Source organism: Tinamus guttatus, unplaced genomic scaffold, assembly GCF_059628265.1.
Source record: "Tinamus guttatus ecotype Peru unplaced genomic scaffold, ASM5962826v1 Tinamus_guttatus_pri_ptg000240l, whole genome shotgun sequence".
NCBI lineage: Eukaryota > Metazoa > Chordata > Aves > Tinamiformes > Tinamidae > Tinamus > Tinamus guttatus.
In genome coordinates, this window is record NW_028288774.1 from 5,089,774 (window position 1) to 5,112,214 (window position 22,441).

Below are 22,441 nucleotides of genomic sequence, written 5' to 3' on the forward strand. Positions count from 1 at the left end.
ATTGCAGTTTTACAGCCTCAGTAATGCCAAGCTATCTTAATATGGAATTTAAGCAATCAAATGCTCAACAAATGAATTGATTAAAAAAAGTTACATAGCTTGATAGAAAATACCTAACGTATATTGCTATGGCAAGGGATCACAAACACGACATTGCACAATTCCACCAGGCAGCAGCCAGGGGTTGGCTGAAGTGTGCTACAGTCCTAGAGTATACCCTTTAATAATTAAGTTAACATATATCTTATCCACTGTCTACCAAATCTGCAGTTGAAAAATCTCCCAATTAATCAAATTAATTATGGTTTAGAATGTCTCCTTTCCACCGCACTCACTCATTTCCATATATTCAGGGGTAAGTCCAGCGAAAGGCTCCAGGTTATAGTCCACCTCATAACGTTGCTTTTTTTTCACATGCTCTTCATGGTCTAAAGAACGTTGACGCTTTGATTTCATGTATCTTATAAATTTCTTCATTTTTCTGGAAGAAATGGATTGATTCAGTTAGCCTGCTATTCAGGTTACAATGCCATTGCTCAGACAGGTGGATTGATGGTTATTTTATATTAACAGACACAATAAGCTCTATGCATATGTCAGCATTACACTCCATGTTACACCATTGGCTGATAGTGCTGTAGAACTGAACTACTTACTACCTAGAGCAGGCAGAGGCTTATTGTAAAGATCTTTTATGAAGCCTACAAAGCTAATTCATGTCAACAGGCAGCTAATACACACTGTATTGTACACATGGTAAAAAGCCACGTGTACACATATGAAAAACCTTGTGACTTACGGGATGCCAATCTCGAATAAGTTGTTCTGAATCAGCTGCTTGCCCAACATGATGATACTGAGCTGGATACACAACTCCATCAGGCAGCCACCAGGAGCACACTAAAGTGGACAGAGGACATGTAAATCAGAACATCTGCAGCACCGTGACAGTGAAAGGTGCCATTCCCAGGTGCTACAGGCAAGGTAAAATGCAATTACCTCTTCCATGCGGAAGGAGTGGAAAATGTAGACGTAGTCTCCTGGACGTCCAACAAATCTAGAACATGATGGTTAGAATTAAAATCCTCTTATATAACATATTTTTCATAATTGATTCTTGAAGTAAACTTAAAGCAAACGAGCCAACTTGCAGTTTTTATGGGGTTGTTCCTGTGCCCCCCTCATTCACAGGGGCATCTTTGCAGAAATCAGGTGTTCAGACTACCTGTGGGCACCCATCGCACAGCTGCTTCATTAGCCAGCAGATTTGGATTTAGAGCTTTGGATTTTTTCATGCCGGTTACAAGAGAAGTGCTATTTTCTACCTGATAAAATTAGAGCATGATAAATAGACAATGCCTGATAGAGCATTATATCTGAATATATGAAGTTAAATTTGGCAAGATGACTTTAACAAATTTGAAACAGCAGAATCATAGATAATTGCTTTATCCCCTAAGGCTGCAGGATTTTTAATCCAATACTGAGGAGTTTTTAGACTACACTCACTATTATCCAGATCTTTTCTCAGATCCAGCTAGAACTGCCTCACAAAAAACACCCCACACCGCACAAGCTGGAATCCTAAATAACATCCTCCAATACTCACCGGCCTTTGAAAAAAGCAACATAGAAAATGGGCGTATAGGCATTGACGAATTTCAGGAGGAAAGCCTTAAAAATCAGACGCTCTTCAAAGTTCTTGTCAGTTTTTGGAACCTCTGGAAATCATATGATATAATTAAGAAACTTTAAAAGATTATCCTACCTGGAGCATTTCAAAATCTTATAAATGTGGACTTTGGAAACTGTCAGTCACCCTTTAAATAAAGGGGTATATATCTTTGTAGTGTTAAACCAATATGGCCTTACTGAGATCAGTGGTAAATCCAGCCAGGATCCTACTGCTCAGATGAACTGCAATAATAATTCCAATTTCATTTCACATCTGCTGACCTGCACAAACCTTTGCCCATTCTGCAAACAAATATCTGAAAAGTTTTCTGGACCTCTTGTCACTGATATTTTTGAAAACCATTCAGAATATCTTTTTTATGGTGCTTTCTGCACTTAGTTTTTCATTTCTTAACAAGTCTTATGTCAAAAAAAATAAATTAGCAATTGTGTGATAGAGAAGAGTCCAGCTCAAGTTCAAGATTAGGTACAGGAATTTTTGCTGCATCTGTATCATCCATCACTAGGTTAGAGATCAATGCTACCACAGTTGGAAGAAAGACTTTAAAAGTAAATCCAAGTCCAGGTACTCCTTGATATTTTTAAGTAACTAGCAAGCATCTGAGTCCTAAATTTGAAATTTCTGGATTTGCTTATGAGTTTGACATTAGTCATAATGGCAAGTCCTCTCACTTATAATGGTGTTAACAAGCATACCTGGAGGATTTGAACCTACCGATCTGAGTTAGCCACCTCGCTATGCAGCCGTACACTTCATCCAGAATGATGATGACAACCAAATTGATGATGACGGCAGTGGCAGTGACAGTGACCCTGACGCTTGACCGGCCGGATGGAGTCGAACTGATTGCTAAGGCTGCTGCTGTTGAGATCCTGTATATTATGACTCCAAACACGATAGCAAATGTCAGCCCAACCTGCAATTAAGAATAGAAAAGTGTCTTTTTAAAAAGAATACTACAGTTCATATTGGATTTAGCAATAATCTTAACAGGATCCCTGATCATATCCCAGCTTAACCGATTTAGTAAAATTCCTTGCAATTAGGATTGAAATTTACTTTGTCATTTCTTAAAAAATAACACTTCAAAATAAAAATTATGCCATTCTAGAGACCTGTGTACTTTGAAAGTCTCGTTCTGTCGATTGTGGTGGTAATATCCATTGCCATGCCCCTATTTCTCTCTCACCACTTTCAGATATTTCTTCACTGGTAGCAGATTGAATTTAGCAAACGAATTGCTTTAAAAGTTTTTTCTATTATAAAACAGTACAGGGTTTGGATTTTTTTTTTCTGTGGGAAAAGGCCATTGCAAGCCATATCAATCTGATGGTCTGTCATCCCTTCACTGACATTTGTATCAATTCTATTTTAAACTTTGACTCGGTAGCATACATTTCAGATGTTCTTACCATGAAGATAATGCCAACAAAGTTGGTGAAATAGGCTGGAAAACGATCCTTCCACGTGAGTTTTTCTTTATCAGTCTAAAATTTGTAGAAAAAAAAATTGAAATTAAACAAGCACAGAGCAGCCCAAAAGATCTCTCCTATTTGTGCATATGACAAAAAAAAAAAAAAAAAAAAAAAAAAAAAAAAAAGAGAGAAGAACTACAAATATACAGCCAGTTAGCAACCACAAAGATGCAGTGTTTACAGTTACACTTTCAAACAGGAAAACTGTTTACTCCATAGCTAGGTTCAAGTTGGCCAAGCATCTGCACTGTGAGCAGAAATCAAACAGCTTTTTCTAAACACCCTTTGAAAGAATTGTGCAAATACTCTGTCATCTATGAAATAAGATGTCTTCCACTGTTAAATACCTCCCCCTCCTTCCCTCCCTTTTCCCTGGAAAAATTCACCTCCCTACCCTTTTCCTTTGCAGGTAATATTTGAGGTCTGCATTTACACAACTGGTGCCACTGAAATACAGGTTGTGTGTGTGCTGGAAACACGCAGGATCAAAGGCCCATGGGTTAGGGAAGATTTTGCTGTGACACAGACTTCGAATTGCTTCATTTGCAGTAGCCTGAAGCACCCAACTGTCCACACTGCACTTGGCAGAACGCTGCAATGGGCGTTAATCTGGACGGGTAAAAATACCCTTTGTGGGATATCCTAAATGCAGTCAACCATTCCTTGCTTTGCCCATTCTTGGAAATGGGAATTGCTTGAGTACGGGAAACTCCTTTCAAATGATCTGCTGACAGAAGGCAACACACATACTGGATGTAAAATATTACTCTAAATTCTAAAAATATTTTTCTAAATTCTATTCTTAACACATGCATGTTATCTCAGAGAGGAGCAAGCAACGTTTCAAGCACACAGCCAATGCTCCAACACAAAGCACAACATCCATCCAGCCTTTGGAAGCCAAGATTAGCCAAGCAGTGCCATTCCCAATGCAGAAATGGTGACTAAGAGGGTGCTGAAGGGGCTGAGGAGGGACAAAAGCTCCAGGACTAAAGGTGAATACTACACAAAGAAAGGTTCAACCGCTAAAGTTTGTTTGTTTGTTTTGTTTTTCAAAAACAATTTGAGTCTTCCATAACACTCAATTTGGATTTCTTCACAAATTTGATTTAAAAGTACCAATTTCACCCCACTCATGGCTGTCATAACTGTTTGTCTCCATTTGTTTGCTGTCTCTTCTGGAAAATATCGATGCTTCTGATGGCAGGTAAAGGAAACAGAAAAGGATTGTGCAACACAACGTTACAAAGCACTGCTAAGTTAATCTCTATGTTCTCTACTGAGTTGGTGAACACATTAGTTTAGCAACAAGCAAATGTTCTGTTAGTTTGCACAGTGCTTCATGTTTTGGCTTTAGGCTAACAATAAAACATCAACAATAAACCTCTCTCCTTGCCCCAAACCCTTTGCTCAAGATTTGGAGCTCAACCTGACCTAGCAAAGCATTTTCTTCTTTTCACTTAGGATTGCAACCTTTTTTCTTCATTAGGATGTGCAAAGGACCCCTGAAAAGTTTGTCTTTAAGAGTGACATTTATTTTATGGACTTTTGAAGAAAAAAAAAAAAATGAAGAATTTCTATGTGGCTTTAGTAGTTTTTCTTTAAGATCTCTCTATTGTAAGACAGCTACTGAATTTGAACTTTAACAGTCTAGATGCAAAGAAAGATGATTACTGAGTCTTTCATAAAGACTCATTTTCTCATGTTTCCCAAATTAGTAACATCAAAATTGAACAGAGCCCAAAAGTTATAAATATATATATATTTAAGACTCCTCCTCCTCTCCTAATTGCTCAATGTCCATATGCCAATATTTTGAGGCTATGACTCATTAATTGTCCAGTTATCCTACAGTCTTTAGCACTCAAAGCCTGAATTCCTAATATACCAGAAACAGCAGGTTACAGATGTTTAATTACAAAGAATCTGTATTCGAGCATTATTTATCTACCATGCGCAAGCATAGCAACCCAAAATCTCTCTCTGCAAGGATTTTAAAAGTAATGCTGTAAGTAAGATATTCCACTCTACACCAAAAGGCTTGTGCACTGCATTTATAAATAAACCAGAACAGCTCAGTATCAGCTTTGTAGCATCCTTTAAGAGCACTCCATTCCTGAAGTATAAGCACATGACAAACCAGACATTTAATTCAGTGCCAATCCAGTTTTATCTATGTATGATGTCTATTATAGCATACTCGATGTTAATATGGTTACTGAAGTTATATTTTAATAGGGCTTTCTCACATCTAACGCCCTAGTTTTGGCCATGGCTCCGTGTAACTATTCGAATCACCAGCAACAGACACAAGAATATCTGCCATCACCTTGACAGAGGTTGTTTAAGCAAGAGCATTTACTTCTCCGCTTAAATATGTGGTTGGCCACACAAACAGCTGAATTCTTGCAAGTAAGGGGGATGTAGCCTTGAAACAAGCATTTGGGGAAGACCAGGAGGTTTCTCGAAGTGTTACAGCCTTCTCAGGGGAACTGCCCTGCACATGAACAGGACAGGCAGTACCTCTCTTATGGCCATCGAAAGGAACAAATTAAAGTCAAGAGAGGGATCCCTTTTGCTTTGCCGAATAAGGGAAGTCATGTTTTTAAAAGGTGGAAAGTTATACACCAAAGCAGGAATTTAGCAAGGAAATTGGTGTTAACACTCCTAATTAATGCTAGAGCAAAAATACCTAGGCATTAAAAGAGCCACATTCAAGTTTATTAGCAAAACATTCAAGTGTTTGAGCAATTTCAAAGTTCAGACAGCGTTTGGTGATGTACATTTCCGTGAAAAGGCAAAAGCAAATTGTAGAGTTCTACTGGAAAAATTAGAAGGACTCCATGGGCAGTTGCCTCACACATTCACTTCAACTGGAATGCGTACAGAACCTCACACTGTATCCCCAATATTAAAATAAGGACCTCATGAGGATGCGTGCTAGCAAGACGGAAGAATATGTCTAAAGACATTGGAGTTGCTCAAAACAGCATGGCTTAAAGTGTTCTCCAGCAGTTTTCTTCAACTTTATTCCTTAGCCTAGTAGGAACTTCCATTCAATCAGGCTAGATTAATTATCTTAAAATATGCTTCTGCATACTGTTATTGAAGACATACTTATTACATTACATGCTATATAGATATTTCTAGAATCTACTACCAATAAGCTACAATTGAAAATATTTGCAATTTAAAACCACTATGCCTCTCCCTTTTTTTTTTTTTTTTGTTTGTTTGTTTCTTTTCTTTTTCCCTCCTCCTGGGAGAGGGCTGCTAAAATTGGTCTTTTTCAAAGCTTTTGATAGGTCAAAAAAAGAGTATTTAACCATACCTCTTTATGCTTGTATTCTCTTCTCAATGATTTTTCTAAAACTTTAGCTTCATATTCTGCTCTTGGATGATCCTATGAAGTCACATTCAAGAAAAAGCAAAATTATTTTCTCTATCAACTATATATGAATGAATAGTAGGCTGCTTTCCTGATATTTCTTAAGTTTTTCTAATTTTATTCTAATTTTAATTTTATTCTAATTCAGCTGAGACATCATTTAAGTCAATTGATAGTTATCTGTAGATAGTTGAGTGTAGATTAAAGAAAATGTAAAAATACCATAACATTCTAACTTCTACAGCAGAAACAATTCATCTGCGCTTGCTATCAAACACCTGTACATGGTATACAGGTGATACATCTACCTTATGTAGATTAAGTTTAATACATAAGAGTATACAGCTGAACCTGCAGAAAGAGCATACCAAAGCACGTGATATGCTTGATTTTCAGTGACTTTTATTTTTGATAGAAGAGATTTTATATGTTATTGACTGTATTTTCTGTGATCCTCAGCTCATAAGGGAAACTTAGCTGTAAAGCATGCAGCAGTGGGAACCCACACAATTGCCAGCTGGTTTTAAGATGGACCTAGTTTAGATGTCCTAGTCCTGTCTTTGACAACACTCACATATTACCCATATGCATTAGAGGAGAGGATGTAGGAAATATTCAGAAACACAGAGACAGCTAAAGGATTCAGAAAGTGCTCAAAATTATACATTGGGTGGAAAATAGAATGGACCTGAAAAAGAAGTCTGAAAAAGTAGGAAGAGTGTAAAGGAGAAAAAAAACAAGAATCAGTGGAGTTCTAAAGAAAATCTGATGCTAGAAAAAGAAAAGGCTGACGTCAAAAGATGTTTTTCACCAGTAGACTTAATAAAAAAGGTAGAAGCAATTAAAAAAAAGTTTTCCAAACCTTGACTGCCTCCTTCAGGAAACCAGAAAAAATCCATAAAAAAGCAAGAGAAAAAAAACACACACAAAATTTTGATTACTGAGCTGTTGCACATTATATTGCATTTACATTTTAAAAATCACATGAAAATAAATCATAGGTACAGTGGATGTCTAGATATTACCCTAGGAATTCAGGGTACTCATGCTTTAAAATGATGATGGCACCAACTTAATCACGAAAAGCAGAAGTAGGATGTGGTTAAACTCTCTGCTGGCCTCAAGATTGTATTATCTAGAGCTGCCCATACAAAGTAAAGAATAAAATATACTTTATTAACAGCTGCTGCCTTTGGTCACACAATGGTGTAGCTGTGTTGAGCTCTGAACTCAGACATGAAGGAGATCACCACTGGAAAGATACAGTTAATCCTTTCCACTTTCATGCACACTAACAACAAGTTACCAAAAATAAAAGGGCTCCAGGAAGTAAATCCCCATATTCGCTCCCAATAGAGCAGCAAAGTGCATGGCACAGAGGTTGCATCCATGGTGTGCCTCTGCGTATTATGGTGGGGATGTATATGCTAAGAGGAGACAAATCTAGCAAAAAGATTAACTGACTGAATATTTTCTCTTTTCTTTCTAGAACTTCATTCATTCTTAACATCCTTTTTCATACAGATTCAGCCCTTTTTCCTTTCACATAGTTTAGCATATTAATATACATCTGGCAGGGGTTTCTTTTGGCACATGCAAAAAATACCACCTCCACACTTGTGTTCCTCCCAGTGCCCCAAACCCACATGTCTGGCAATACTTTCTTAGATATTTGCCAAGTCAGGGATTGCTCCTGCATCATTAAAGTTAATGGGATTTTTTTGCTGTGCTTTTTTACAATGCCGTAACTTTATCAACTTCAATACGTTTGTTGCTGATTTATGGCAGCGCAAGCTGAACGAGGACCTTGGTTGTTAGCACCTTGTCTGCAGCCAGGCACTAATGCATGAGCTGTATATTCCAAGCCTGCACCGCTAGGTGTGACCTAACTCCATATTAAAAAAAAAAAAAAAAAAAAAAAAAAGATTTTGTGGCTCTCCAATTATGTTTCTAAGGCAACAGGATGAACTAGTCATACCCTTGCTATAAAAGCCTCAAATAGTTCACATACAGGATTTTCCTTTCTTTGACATGATGGAATAGCATGGCAGGAGTATTCCATGAAGCAACGTCTAGCAGTTCTAAGTAAAAAACTATTTATAATACAACAGTGGAAGTCAAAAAGTCAGAAGTTAAGGAACAAACCTCCTCCTCTTCAAACCCAGTCAGGTCCCACCTGTAGTTGAGACGCATCTGCTTTCTCTTCCAGTGTTCCATGAATGTCGCAGCTGCAACAACAGGTTTTAAAACAATTATTTGGACATTTTATAGAAAGCCTTTGAAACCGTATCAGTCTGGGTTAGCCCTTACAGACATAACAAGAATTCTATGAACAGGCACACTGGCCAAACTCATTTCCACTGAGGCTGGTGCAAATTTGAAAGGTCTCAGCAGGTGTGATACTGTGTGATGCCCAGGACCAGCTTAACTTTGCTCCATTTCTGTCACTCTTTTATTCAGCAGTAATGTCTATCTGGGAAATACTGATATAGCTTGCACATGGGACTAACAATGTCATTGGTCTTGATCTATATATAAATCTATCCATAAAATTGAACAAAATTGACTCTTATTAATACTTTGTCTAGCATATTAAAGCAGCTATATTTCTGTATGTGTGCTTTTAGTGGCATAGTTATGTCCTCAAATATATTAAGGCAGAATATTTTATATTGTTATAATTAAATTCATCTAACGCTTACAAGAGTCTAGTTAGCTCTAAGAGTCACTCCCAGCGGACACATTCATGCCAGCATAAAACCTGCAGGTAGGCAGACAATTCAAGAGGAAATCTTTAATGCTTGTTTAGCATTCAGAAAAGAAACATCATTAAAGCAATTCTCGAGTCGCAACAAACACTCCTGCCCTGTATTGGTCTATCTGCCTCTGAGAGGGAGGAAGTTCTCAGAGGACGTAGTTAGATGCTGGAAATACACCAGTGCTGTATAATAAATAAGCAGTTATGAAAGAGGCAAGTCTACTGGGAAACGGGGGCCTCTAGGGAGCCCTTTGCAGTAAGTATAAACAGATGTTCTCAGAAACATCTGCCGTCACGCTCAGAGAAACCGAGGCAGGAAGAGGGAACAAAGTTGAAGGGATAGGGAAGGACACAGTGACGGCTGGAGCCAGGTTATGGTTATAGCACCCGATGAGTTTCCCTAGGAAAACTAAGTGCAAAGCTTATAAAACTGAGCCCCTTCACAAGACATGTTCCCTGTATAGCAGTATTGTCACAGTTGTATCTTAGGAGAGGTTGTGTCTCCTGGAATCCTGGAATTGCCTGCCCTTTTCTCTCCCCGGGAGTGCCTGCACTGTGGTCCATGGTTTCCATGTCAGGGAGAAACATACATTGTTTTTAGCGCTACTAGGAATCGTTTTACAGCATCGACTTACCAAAACGTAATATGAAAATATTACGCCTGAAAGGCAGCCAGTTATTAGCTCATTGGAAAAGCAGGGAGGGAACGCAGCAGGTATAGGGCAGCAGCAGAGCACTGCGTCTTTGCCAGCTCTACCTGCGCATCCAGATTTCCCTTGGGCCTATACACAGAGCTGAAAAAATGCAGGAGGTTATTGTCCATCGGGATTCTTTGGGATTTTTAATGCCTGTTCGTACCAAAACCTCAGCTCTACCCCTTTGGAGAAAAAGCCAGTACCGTTTGAGATGAGGCTAGACCAGGTCAAACCTGGGACAGGCTGCTCTTTTGGGGACAGCAGCTTGTGCTGTGGTCTATGTTTAGCAGTGGACCAGTGACAGAGGCCTGATTCTGTGCTAAAGGTGCTTTAGCTTGTGTGACTGCAGTTCCCCAGAACATCTAAATACTTTTATCATAAAAAGAAAGCCTGGCTGGGTGGCTGCTCACGATACCCTTGAACTTGGAATGATTTCCCACTTATGTGAAGAAGTTCGAGTCACCCTAATAGATCACTTAGGTTCCCTCTGTCTCCTTTCTTCAGCTGTGCACGAACATGATACAACTTTTCCTTAACTGTGGTGGTGCTCTGGAACAACACTGGAGAATATTCATTTATCTACATTTAGAGATAACCCTTTTTTTTTTTTCCAGGATATTATTCCCTTAAAAAGTAAGGTGCTAAATAAATAGCATCAAATATAAAAATCAAATATAAAAATTGTTTTGACAAAGCCTTTGAAAATGATGTTTATGCAAACACAAATTCATTTTTCTTAAAAAAAAAAAGTCCTGTTTTCCTCAGCTCTGACTGACTTTTTTTGAAGTCATAATCATTTTAGATGGTATTGCGCCAAAATAAAATTTTATATTGACCCAAAAGATCTCAAGTGATTTTGCTTTCCCTCCTAAAAAAGCATTTATTTTCATTCTCTTACAGAAAGGGTGATAACATATTCCCAGAACTGCACTTAAAAATGAGGTGATTCCCATTCCAAAGCTATCTCAGATATAAAGCCTTATTCTACACAGAGCTTCAGATGACAGGAGATCGGGCGAAGGCTCCTGTCTTTGCCCAAAAATGTCAAAAATGGAAGGAGGGACCTATAAATCTCTGTTAAGGAAAAGGAGTCCAAAGAGTAATACTGTTTGGCAAGAGAATATTGTGTTTTGAGATCCACATAGGGTTCACAGTAACAGTAAATGAGAGGGAGAGAAATTGATATTTGATTCTCAGCATGAGCGAATCAGACTATTTAAAGTCTCTGACATGGCATCCGGTTTCGAGGTATATCACATTTCTTCATATATGTAATGTGGCACGATGCTCTTTAAGGCAGCGATGATCTTTAAGACTCTGCTGCAAAGCTGGTTTAGTTCAGCTAGAACAAGTGAAAACTCAAGCTATGTTTTTAGGATTAAATATAATCCAAGCAGTTTTTTTGAACAAGTTTACAGAAAGGGCAAAACTCCTCTCATGCCGCTCCACAAGTCTCATACAGGACGTGACTGAGGAAGAGCCCCGGCAGTGCCAGGGCTCCGAGTGACGCTCCAATGGGACCTGCTGCTTGGTAGCTTCCCCACAGAGCTTCCCCATCTCCTGCCTGCAGTCAGGGGTGACATTGTGACAGCAATGCCAACTATTAAAGGGCCTTGATAACCATCCCTGTGCCCTCCATGGCCATCCCTGAACACACGGGGTTAATATCTTCTGAAGGTTTTACAGATGAGAAAAGCAACAGAAAGTTTAAATGACCTCCTCAAAATACAGGGACAGACTGCATCTGAAAAACACCTGAAATGCTACAATTCCAGGTCCCCACTTATGATGGCTGTTTCTTGATAAACTTAATTGTGTCTCAGAGCTCACTCAAGAATCAATCATGGTTTGTTCTGAGATGCTAAAGGCCATTACACTTCCCTGCTGAGTCCTCTCTTCAGCCCAAAAGTACATTTAGAACATTATAGGAAAAAAAATGTATTAAGTGGAAGCTGGCTCTGCAAATAGATTTTGTTGGCAAGCTATGCAATCCCCTTAATGAAATTTTGACATACCACACAGCAGTTTTATGACAGATGCTTAACAATTTCATTTGATATTCATCTTGAGCAGCTTTTTGAATTTTTAGCTTTCAGTCCAGAAAATAAATTTTGAGGTGACGGTTTCATGGGAAGGGAAAAAAAAAATAGTTCTTTATATAATTAACTGTCTGAGTAGAAATATACTGCTTTATCTCTCTTGTTTTTTCCTGTTGTACTTTAAATAATTAAAAACTTAACGTCAAGTCATATATCTTCTTACCCCAGAGAGCCATGAAGACGGAGAAGAAGACAGTTGCAGGGTTATCAAACAGATGACTTGCACGAGCAGTTGCACAAGCAGAGCTCATTTTCCAGTAACTGCACGTTCTGTCACACAAGGGACACATGGTGATATTGTTCCTCTGGTCACACATTTCCATACTGCAACAAAGCAACGAGACAGGCAAAAGGCAAGGTCAGCATAGCTCATCTTCCATGCTCCCACAGTCTCTTCTGGAAGGCCATTCTTCTCTGTACAGCACCCATTTTTGAACGCACAACTGGTCTTTGGGACCCTCTACAAAATGCTCGTTTTCTAAGGCTTTGTACATCTTGACCCCTGTGAACAAGCCTGTGCACAACTCACAACACCATAGGGGCTAGACTCCTCAAGCAAGACTGATTTCTTGTTCCATTCCAGCTAGTATTTCAGTAATAGAGTAACTGTGTCAATAGAAATACTAGGAGGTGTGTAAGGCATCTTTTCATTACAACATCTTGCAGTTTTTTAAAAAAATCTTATTTCAAAACACTAATTACAGAATAGAACTTTTAGATGCAAAGGAAGTAGGGAGTAACAAGGCTCTGGAGCACATCATCTCTATACTCCATTGATGCAATTGCGACAGCAACACTCCCTTTAACTTTCTCCAACCATTGGATGCAGTATAAAGCAGCCCAAATAGAGAGACGTGTCTAGTGTCTGACATCCATTAATCTGCTTTGATATTCATTCTTTATGGTGGTAGTTCATTCTTTATGGTGGCAGTTCCATATCTACAGCTGATAATGCATGTAGGACTAAATGCAAAAGCACAGGGTATTTAAAATATTATGACACAGACTTATTGAAGAATTGAAAACAATCAAGATTTTGCTAATCTGACTGAAATTGCCTGTTTTAGATATATCTTCATTTACCTCTATGTCATGCAATATGCTCCACTGTTTTATGATGGGAAGCATCAACACCTATCATTAGCAGCATTTTGTTAGTTTGGTTTAACATGGACTTACATGGTGATATGAGTTAGAAACAGAAGCATTTGGTCTTGTTGTTTTACCTTGGTATATTCTCATCCACGGTAGCACAGCCATAAAGGAAAACAATAATCCCCACAATTGAAGCTGGAATAAGCATCTGTGTATAAACTCCTAGCCAGGCAAAATATAGTCCAATCTTCTCTCCAAAGTATTTTCTGAAATACATTAAAGGAAAAATTAAAAAAGAGGGAAAAGAAAAAAATAAAAAATGTTTCCTACTGCTTAAAATATAACAGGGCTAAAATTATGAATCACAGCTGGATTAAGCATGGATAAATTAAGATCTGATGACCTGTGGGATTTTTTCCTCCCAGAGGACTTTCTTTCTCATGATGCTTGGAGTTAATCTAGTGATTCAGACACCAAGAAAGCCAGTCATTTCAACTTGTATTTTCTGCTTTTCAGCTGTGTAAATTAATATCTTCAGATCTCCTGCGAGAGCTAATCATTTTAAAATAGCATCTTATTTTCCTTAACATATTTACTCCACAGAGTCTCAGCTCTCAGCATGAGCAAAAAGAATTCTTTGAGAATACTGAAGCCCTGCACTCCCTTAAGCACCTAAAACTTATGCAAATCCTGCAAACTTTTGCACAACAAGGGATGTAATAACTTGTTTCTGAACACATGGAAATTTTGTGATTTTCTCTAGAAACACAAGGATCTTTCCATTCTCAGGAGTCCCTTGGGGCAGCAGCCAAGGACAGATTCACGTGCAGGTACGTCAGCATGCGCGACGGAGCATCTGTTCACATAATTCCAAAAACTTCCTCGTGGAAGCACAGGGTTACGGGGGCAACTCTCACCTCACCAGGTCAATGGGCTGATATTTATAAAAGACTCCATAGCTCGCCCACTCCTCACACAGGAGCTGCAAAATAGAAAGAAGGGCAAAAGCTAAAGCACTTTGAACCACCAAGAGGCTTCTCCTCTTGGTCAAACAAACAGTGAGCTCATGATGCGATCTCCTCTCACCACTTAGTGGTTTCGACACATAACTCAGTCTGCCTGTATGTGCATCCTGCATTAAGCATTAAAATCAAAGTTGATGTTTTGGCATGCTGTAACACGGCAATGACTTCTGGTGCATTAAAAGGCTCTTCAACAACAGGGCTGATAGATGGCTACAGCAGAGACAAGGAAGGCAGTCCTGGTTTTATGATTTGTAGCAGGTATTTAGCAGAACGGATGTGAAGGATGAATATGCCTCAAGTTGTTAGACAGAGCAAAACTAGAATAAACTGGTTTGTTTTAGCTATACTAACATTCAGCATCCATCAAGAGGGAATGTGCAGAAGTGCCTTGAAGGCCGCATATAAGAGCTGTTCTGATGAATGTGATGATTTCCGCTCATCTTTTTGGTTAGGATATGGGCCAAGGAAAACAACGTTAGTCATTTATAAAATATAATCCCTCACAAAAATAGGTTCTACCAAGACATTTGATATATCCTTTACTCTGTAAAATATATAAATAGCATTTTTCAGATCCGCTTTTTTTTTTTTTTTTTTTTTTTTTTAATTCAGATCAACAGAGTGAACAAGGAATCAGCACACTGGCCCATCACCATAACAGCTTTGGATCTAGTAGCAAATGTATGTTTTTGACTTCTCCTGTTTTGACCCAGCAACATGAATTAGCTGGCAGGATGTTCCTGGACAGATTACTAACCATGAAGGGACATGCTTTGATGGTCACTTCTGTTTTCACAAATTCACCTGACAACAAAACCTTTCTCTTCTACTGCTCTCTCAAATGTAGAAGCACGAACTCATTATTACTGAGCTCTTTCTTTTCATAGACTGCTGGGCAAAAAGAGCAAAAAGCAGATGGGCTATGAAAAATTAGACAGAGTTAGTGGGAAATTCTTTGAAGTTCTAAAGCAGGTAAAAGTTTTAAATTTTGCTGTCAGCTAGCCTTTTTTCTCTCTCTCTTTTTAATTATCTGTGATTTTAATTATATTCAGTGTAAGTGTACCTATTCTAAATGCTGCCAGCAAAGGGAAGGTTTTCTTCTAGCAACAATCACATTATTATTTAACATTACACTCTATCCTTCAATATTTATTGTGCATATGTAAATAAAAACAAATTTAATTTTAGCTTCACAGTTACTTCACAGTAATTTCACAGAAACTTCACAGTCCAGAAACTACTCCTAGATCATCACTTTCTAAACCACTATGGCTTTATATTCTTGACAGATAAAGATACAACAGGGTAGAGTCATTATTTACTGCTTGACTTACAGATGGGTAAACTGTATAATGCTTTTGAGTCTCTTACTCTAACAATGTTTAGAAATCTGGTTTTCTACTGGCAATAACACTTTGCCACATTTACTGTATATTTACTATTGCTGTGCTTTAACATACCCCTTTAAAAAAATTTGCAATTCCCATGAAAAAACCATGGGAATTTTATGCAAATAAGATGAAGCAATGGAGCTTCCAAAACTAAATATGCCAGATGGCAGAATTTCAAAAACAAGGCTAGTCACCCTTAATGAGATTTGAAACACTGAGGTACTGTTCAAAACCCCACCCAGTCTGCCCTGAAAAAAAATAAAATTCAGATTGAGGAAGAAATGAATGAAATAACTGGAAAAGCAGCAACCACTGGGTGGACTACTACCCATGTATTAGATAGAGCGTCTCAGTGGGAATGTCTTATCCACATCCCAAGGAAGGTAAGAATCTCTTACCTCCTTGCTTGGGGTATCTGATCTTGGACCTAAATGTGCGGGGGCAAATGGATACTCATTCTCATTTTACCTTGTCAAAAGCCTCAACGGGCTCCACCATCAGCAGTCAACCTCATCTGAGTCATGGGAAACCAAGGGAAAAATTTGATTGCTCTGTGCTCAGAAACTGTGACCTGTAGCCACAACCTAAGAAACTCTCCACCAATTGCTACCACAACCAGGCAAGCCAGTGTTCATCCCTGACACAGAGAGACATATCAGACAGGACAACAGTGCTCAAAGTCAGTAGGTTATTTTATCATGATAGGGAGAAACTTGACCTACATCACCCTCCTGCATTTCTTGAGTGAGATTAAAAAAAAAAAATCATTGAAAATTTTGTTTTTACTCTTCTTCCAAATATACTGAGACCTTTCAACCATGTTTCCTGCAGTTCAGGATCAACTATCTATATCTGGGGTGCAATTAATGCTTTAGGACACTTCAGCATTCATGTACACTTGCTGAGATGATCCTTTTATTATTTGCTTCCTTTTTGCAGTCCAGAATTGTACTGAAAATTAGATCCTTTTTCTGTGACCTAAGCAGAAGCTTGTCAATACCATAGGAAGATACTGAACTAAGGAGGTTTTTGCATCCCTGCCTTTTTTTTTAAATTTGTACAGCACTCCAAATGTAAAGATAACATAGAAGTTTGTAGTTAAAATACAAATAAATCTCATTTTTCCTGACATTTATCAGGCTGATATACAAAGCACAGCTTCAAAGACATGATTATAGGAGATGAGTACACTAGCCCTAAATATTTACTTCATTTCTATGCCTCAAATCTTTAATTTTGTTATGAAAAAGGCACGGCCTGGCCTAGCACTTGATTAGATTAACAAAAGCTTGAAGAAGCCAGAAGAAACATGCCAAAACATGCCAGAAGATTATTTGAAGGAACTACAAGTCAAAAGCCAAGCTAAACATTTGAAAACACACAATGAACTTGTGAAATAAGTGAATATGTGAGGTTCTGCAAGTTAGTAACAGAGATGATAATCCAGGTGCTTTGAGAAAACGTGGACTACCATACCATTTTTGAGCAATGTACTGCCTAATAATGAAATTATATATATGTAGTATTTTTAACATAAATTAGAGGGAATAAAAAAAATTAAAAAAAAGAAAGAAAGAATGTGAAAAGCTGTTCCCAGACCTGAAAAATCAGGAACCTAGGTGAGGAACCTGGAGCTCAGCTTTGCCACTAACAGAAATAGCTGGCTTCGGGCAAGCCACTAACCTTAAGGCCCAAGAGACCTTTAATTTTGGGTGCCTATTTTTATATGGCCAGCTTAGGGGGCTTCAGAACTGCTTTTCACATGACCTGAGTTCATACTTTTCTACTGTCTTTGGAGATGTGACCACAAAGCAAGTCTTAAAGGCAAAGTTAGTGTTTCAAGCCCTAGAGCTCAGCACATATAGAAGCCAAATTTATTAATTTTTCCTGAGAGAACTGGTCTCACTCTCTCTGCTCCAGGTATTATCTGCTAACCAGGAAAAAAGAGACATGTCTTCTAAAGAAGAGTGTAATTGAAAGTACATACTTCTGCTTTGACTTTATAAAGTCAATCCTTCTGCAAAGTGTAGACAATTTCTTTACTACAGCAATCAAATGTCTTTTCAGTACATCGACCATTAAAAAAAAATCCATTTACTACAAAATTTAAGATTTATGTGAAAAGATATATGCATGCATCAGTACACATCCATTGGGCAGGCTCAGGTTGAACAGAACCTATCAGAACTTACCTGAGATACAGGAGAATTAACACTTACCACAAATATGACAGTCCTTATTCCTCCAATCATTTTTTTAAATGTTTTTGATTCCCTCCTTGCTCCTCCTCCAGCCTGATTCTGCCCCTCCCACTCCAAACTGGCAAATTATTATTTCACCAGAAATTGAAGTGCTTAAATTAGAGCTCTCTGTGGTATAAAGCAGGATTTACATCATATACAGATATAAGACTATGGGTGATTCTTCTGATTCTTATCAGAAATGACCTGAAATCAAACCACTCCAGCTTTAGGAGGAGTTGTATGCAAATGCTATGAATACTCTTACCAATATGGAGAGAAAGGTACCTTTATCAGCATGGTAATTTATACATATCAACATTGCATTCCACACTGGTACATATTTAAGCACTGAAAAGTACTTAAGTACTACTACTGCATGTCATTTGGTGCATTTTCATGGTATTTTCTGTTAAATCTTGACAAATTTTCAGATTCCAACAGGTGACTTCAGGCTGAGACACTTGTGAACATGCAGAAAGCTCTTATTTCAACTTACTTTTCTATCATTAGGTTCGACGTTTTCACCTTCATAGTCACCCTTAAAAAAAAAAAAAGAAAGAAATTTGTGCCATCCAGTGAGTCACACTCAGAGCTGCTATGCATCCTGCATACCCATGTATTCTCCTCACTTAATGCATCAAAAACAGAAAAGCAATCTGTAAAATAATGCTGTATTTTAGGACTTCATTTGTCATAGCACACTTGGTCTTCTGTCATCAAGCACATTAAGAAAGAGTAATAATGCCTGTCATGGGGGGGAAAAAAAAAAAGGAATGAATAAGTGATAAAGGTGGCCTAAAAATGTCAAGGGAAAGGATGTGGTATTTCCGTGGCATTTGGGGTTCAGCTCAGTCCACTTTAAAGAGAAGTGCCCAGCAGGGAGCTGATCCATATCCAGGCTCTCCAAACATTTAGGGCTGATTAGATTGGAGCTATTATTTTTGATTTTATTATTATTATTATTATTTTGATTATTTGGATCTATTTTTAAATACAATAAAGGAGTAAACTAAGACAATAAATAAGTTATATATATCAGTGGCTGTCTAAAGCTGTTAGACAAGCACATGCAGAGCAGTTTATTTAATGGGTCTGGATTTTAAAATTATATTGCTGTAATTTAAGAAAATATGCCTGACATCCACAATAAACATCGGGTAGGCAAAGAGCCTGTTTTGATCCAAGTTACTCTCAGATGAAACGTTTATGACTAATGTAAAAGTTCCAGCATAAAAATCTGTGAAAAAAAGAGCAGAAATTTAAAAAGATATATTGCATTTCGGCACTCTTGTACTTGCAAACTCTGGAAAAGTATCTGTAAAATCTGCATCATGTTCAGTATTTTCTGTTCACTTTCCCAACTCACATTAACGCTGACATTAGCTGATGTGGCATCCCCTTGGCACTCCCAAGGCGACTCCCTTTCCGTAAGGGCCTGGTTGGGAATGCATGTTTTCCAGGCCTACTCTCACCTTGGAATTATGAGCAAAGCTTCATCAGCACACAAATGCTGTCCATTTACCACTCTATGAGAGGTTCTATTTGGGAATCTCAAACCCTGGTAATGAGGGCCACCAAAGCTCTCTGCTTGTCTCCAATCCTCAGTAGGAGCTCTCTGTATCAATGAACGTTACATTATAACATATTTTGACATCTTACCCAACTGATCAAAAGTGGATTTCAACAACTAATGAAGTTGATAACATCTTGCCTTGTGAAAAATGTCACTTTGAATTCTACCTCTTTTTTTTTTTTCCCCCAGTGGCTACGGATCACACAGACACAGTCACTGACATCTCCTTGCTTGCAAGGGAATGCCAGAGAGCTTCAGATCAGGAAACTAGCCATAGAAATGCCAGAAGTGCCACAGAAGTAAATACTTATTGTAGTAGTGATGCCAGAGTCCTTGGGAATGGAAGATCAAAAGCTATCACAAGCATTTTGTTTGCTAAGCCACTAAAACAACTCTTTTGATGTGTTTGTAAAGCACCACTTGTGATCATCATGGGTAGAACAGAGGTAATAAGTTTATTAAAAGCAAGTACAGCAGCCTGGTTATTGCAGTCATGCATCCTGAACACTAATATTTGGGATGATGCTGTTAGTACATAACAAGTTAAGGATTGTAAAATACATTCCAAGATCACTTACATCATGCAAAGGATATGCAGCACTGTAAACTCCATTGGCAAGCAGGCTGGTGATCCCTTGAAAAATAAAGACATAAGAGTTATTCACAGCTTTGAGGTTAGAGAGTCTCACTTTATCCTCCTTCCTTGAGATTCCACTCAAAATAACAGTCATTTGGTCAGATAGTGATTTTTCTGCCATCTCATTCCTCTCCATGTAGTTCCATTTTTAATCATATAGGTTATTAAACATGACTCATTTTATGAAATGGAAAACTGCAGAGAGCAAGAGGAAGTCATATATATTTGAGGATCAAGTATTAGAAGCCAATGACTTGGAATTAGTCATTATAATAAATTACATTTTCTGAAAAGTCAGTTTGATTTAAGGGCAAGCCTGCAGATTTGAAAGTGTATAGCAGAAGGCTCGATCATGGCTGGAATTGATGGCATACAGGAACACTCATACCAACTCACCATACACACAAAGTTTTGAATCAAGGTTTCAGATTGATTAGAGAAATTGTAGGGAAAGCCTTTGCAAAGACCTTGACGCAATACTTACCATATTTACCACATTTTCGTCTTTTATTTAAAAGGGCAGTTTCCTTCTTTCTTCCCTCTCCTTTCCCTGTTTACACATCCGTTTATTAGTTACATGCATGAGCCTGAAAGCAGCAAATGCTTCATCTACAAAAGGTGTGTGGCATAGGAGACTCTGCAGAGCTCACTCTGCCTTCTCAGCTCTGGTATCACTCCTCATCCTTCAGGACAGAGCAAGGGAAGTGAGGGTGGACCAGGAGAAGTCGCATGTCCGGCCGGGAGAGCACAGTGCACGAAGGGCATTTAGAAATCACAGGTTGCTGCAGAAATGCCCCCAGGGGCTGGATGGAGCCAGAGCCACCAGCACTACTGCGGTTACAGAGCATCACCCATGTCTCAAGATGCCACCTTACCTACGACGATACATTTGGTGATTCTGCTTACCAGCCTTGGCTACTGAATTTGGGCTATTTCAGGTTGGTTGGCGCAAAAAATCAAGTAATTCTATTTAAGGAAAGCTAAGCTCAAAACATAAAGCCTCTGGCACTGTGGAGAACTTAAAGAAAACAATGCCAATGTGAGATTTTTGTTGTCTTCCAGCCTATTGCTAATAACAGGGTGGGACTACATTTGAAGGAACAGAGTATGAACTGGGAAACAAGTCACTGAAGACATTTTGGTTATTCCTGAAGGGAGGATTTTTTTAAAAATACACTAATATTTTTAAGATACTAAGCACCTGCTGGTGGAAATACTCCAGGACTGCTCTGAATTTTGCAGTCCTAAATCCTACTTAAGATTATATACAGCACTACAAACTGCCTACAAGCATTTCTACACGCCTGACAGAACCTACTGGTGAGAAGATAAATTATTTTCTGTAGGGCAGTGCTACCAAAGAGTTATGCAACACCCTTCTACATATCAATCTTAAAAGATTAAGATATATACACATTTTTACAAATTTGCAAAAATAAATAACAAAGACTGCAGTGTTCCCTGTGCAGTTGCCTTTTCCTGCTGGGCAGAAACGTTGCAGCTTTATCTATGTTTGCTCAGATCTGTTTGAGACCTTTGTTGGGCTGTAACCCAGCGTTCCAGTCCAGAACAAAAAGGACCCGAGTTATACGGACTATACCCACGGACACTCTGGCCTAATGACATTTTTATTAGTTATACTGTGTGGCCTTGCCAGTCTGGAAAAGGACCAATCCAGCAATCCTAACACTTTACATTCCTTTAGACTCTGCCCTATTCAGCAGTCCGTCCTTTCCCATTTCTGGACCAAAAACAAAATGGAAAGTAACCAACTCCAAGGCAGGAATTCAAATTGAGCTCTACAATCTTCCCCTTACAAAGGGCAAATACAGAATTTCCAATGAAAATGATCCAGCATCAAACTCAAAACAAGGTCCTAATAGTCAAAAATTAATTTGTATTTCCCATGCTAAAGGAAATAGTACTCCTGTTAACACTGGCTGTACACCAAGTAAGCTTAGTGTATATAAGGACTCAACAATTGTACATTGTATGTTGTTACTTCAACAATAAAGTCAAAGCATGGAAGTCATTTCTGGCATAATTATTCTTCCAATATTTGATGGATTTCTAAGCAGCTTATAGACCAGTGTTGGACAGCACTACCTGCAATTCAAGTTTTCATTGTTTTATTTAACCGCTTGTAGGCAAATAAACACTCTAAGAGATCCCAAGTTTTCAAATATTTTCTTGTATGTTCATGCAGTTTTCTCATCCACACTGATTTATATTGGTTGTTTGCCATTAAGACTGGACATGAGGACCTTCCACCTTATATAATTTGATTTACTATTAACTGTCTGTTAACTTTGGTGGCACAATTGAATATACACCTATAATTCATAAGAGGTTTAACCTAAACTGTA

The 22,441-nt window shown here is 38.3% G+C and overlaps 1 protein-coding gene across 2 annotated transcripts in view; it reads right to left on the reverse strand.

The window, feature by feature from the left end:
- The window catches only part of ANO1 (anoctamin 1), a 44,447-nt gene that overhangs the window by 9,912 nt on the left and 12,094 nt on the right, over positions 1 to 22,441 (reverse strand). Inside the window, exons 7-21 of one of the 2 annotated variants that reach the window (XM_010214806.2) lie at positions 20,560 to 20,625; positions 20,017 to 20,072; positions 18,362 to 18,403; positions 14,124 to 14,188; positions 13,338 to 13,472; positions 12,275 to 12,435; positions 8,705 to 8,787; positions 7,422 to 7,433; positions 6,503 to 6,574; positions 3,109 to 3,183; positions 2,411 to 2,612; positions 1,610 to 1,721; positions 1,000 to 1,057; positions 800 to 900; positions 336 to 481 (exon numbers count right to left, since the gene is read on the reverse strand). In XM_010214806.2, the coding sequence (XP_010213108.2) occupies positions 336 to 481; positions 800 to 900; positions 1,000 to 1,057; positions 1,610 to 1,721; positions 2,411 to 2,612; positions 3,109 to 3,183; positions 6,503 to 6,574; positions 7,422 to 7,433; positions 8,705 to 8,787; positions 12,275 to 12,435; positions 13,338 to 13,472; positions 14,124 to 14,188; positions 18,362 to 18,403; positions 20,017 to 20,072; positions 20,560 to 20,625 (1,386 nt within the window). The remainder of the gene's footprint in view (positions 1 to 335; positions 482 to 799; positions 901 to 999; positions 1,058 to 1,609; positions 1,722 to 2,410; positions 2,613 to 3,108; positions 3,184 to 6,502; positions 6,575 to 7,421; positions 7,434 to 8,704; positions 8,788 to 12,274; positions 12,436 to 13,337; positions 13,473 to 14,123; positions 14,189 to 18,361; positions 18,404 to 20,016; positions 20,073 to 20,559; positions 20,626 to 22,441) is intronic. The other variant, XM_010214807.2, reaches the window with a different exon arrangement.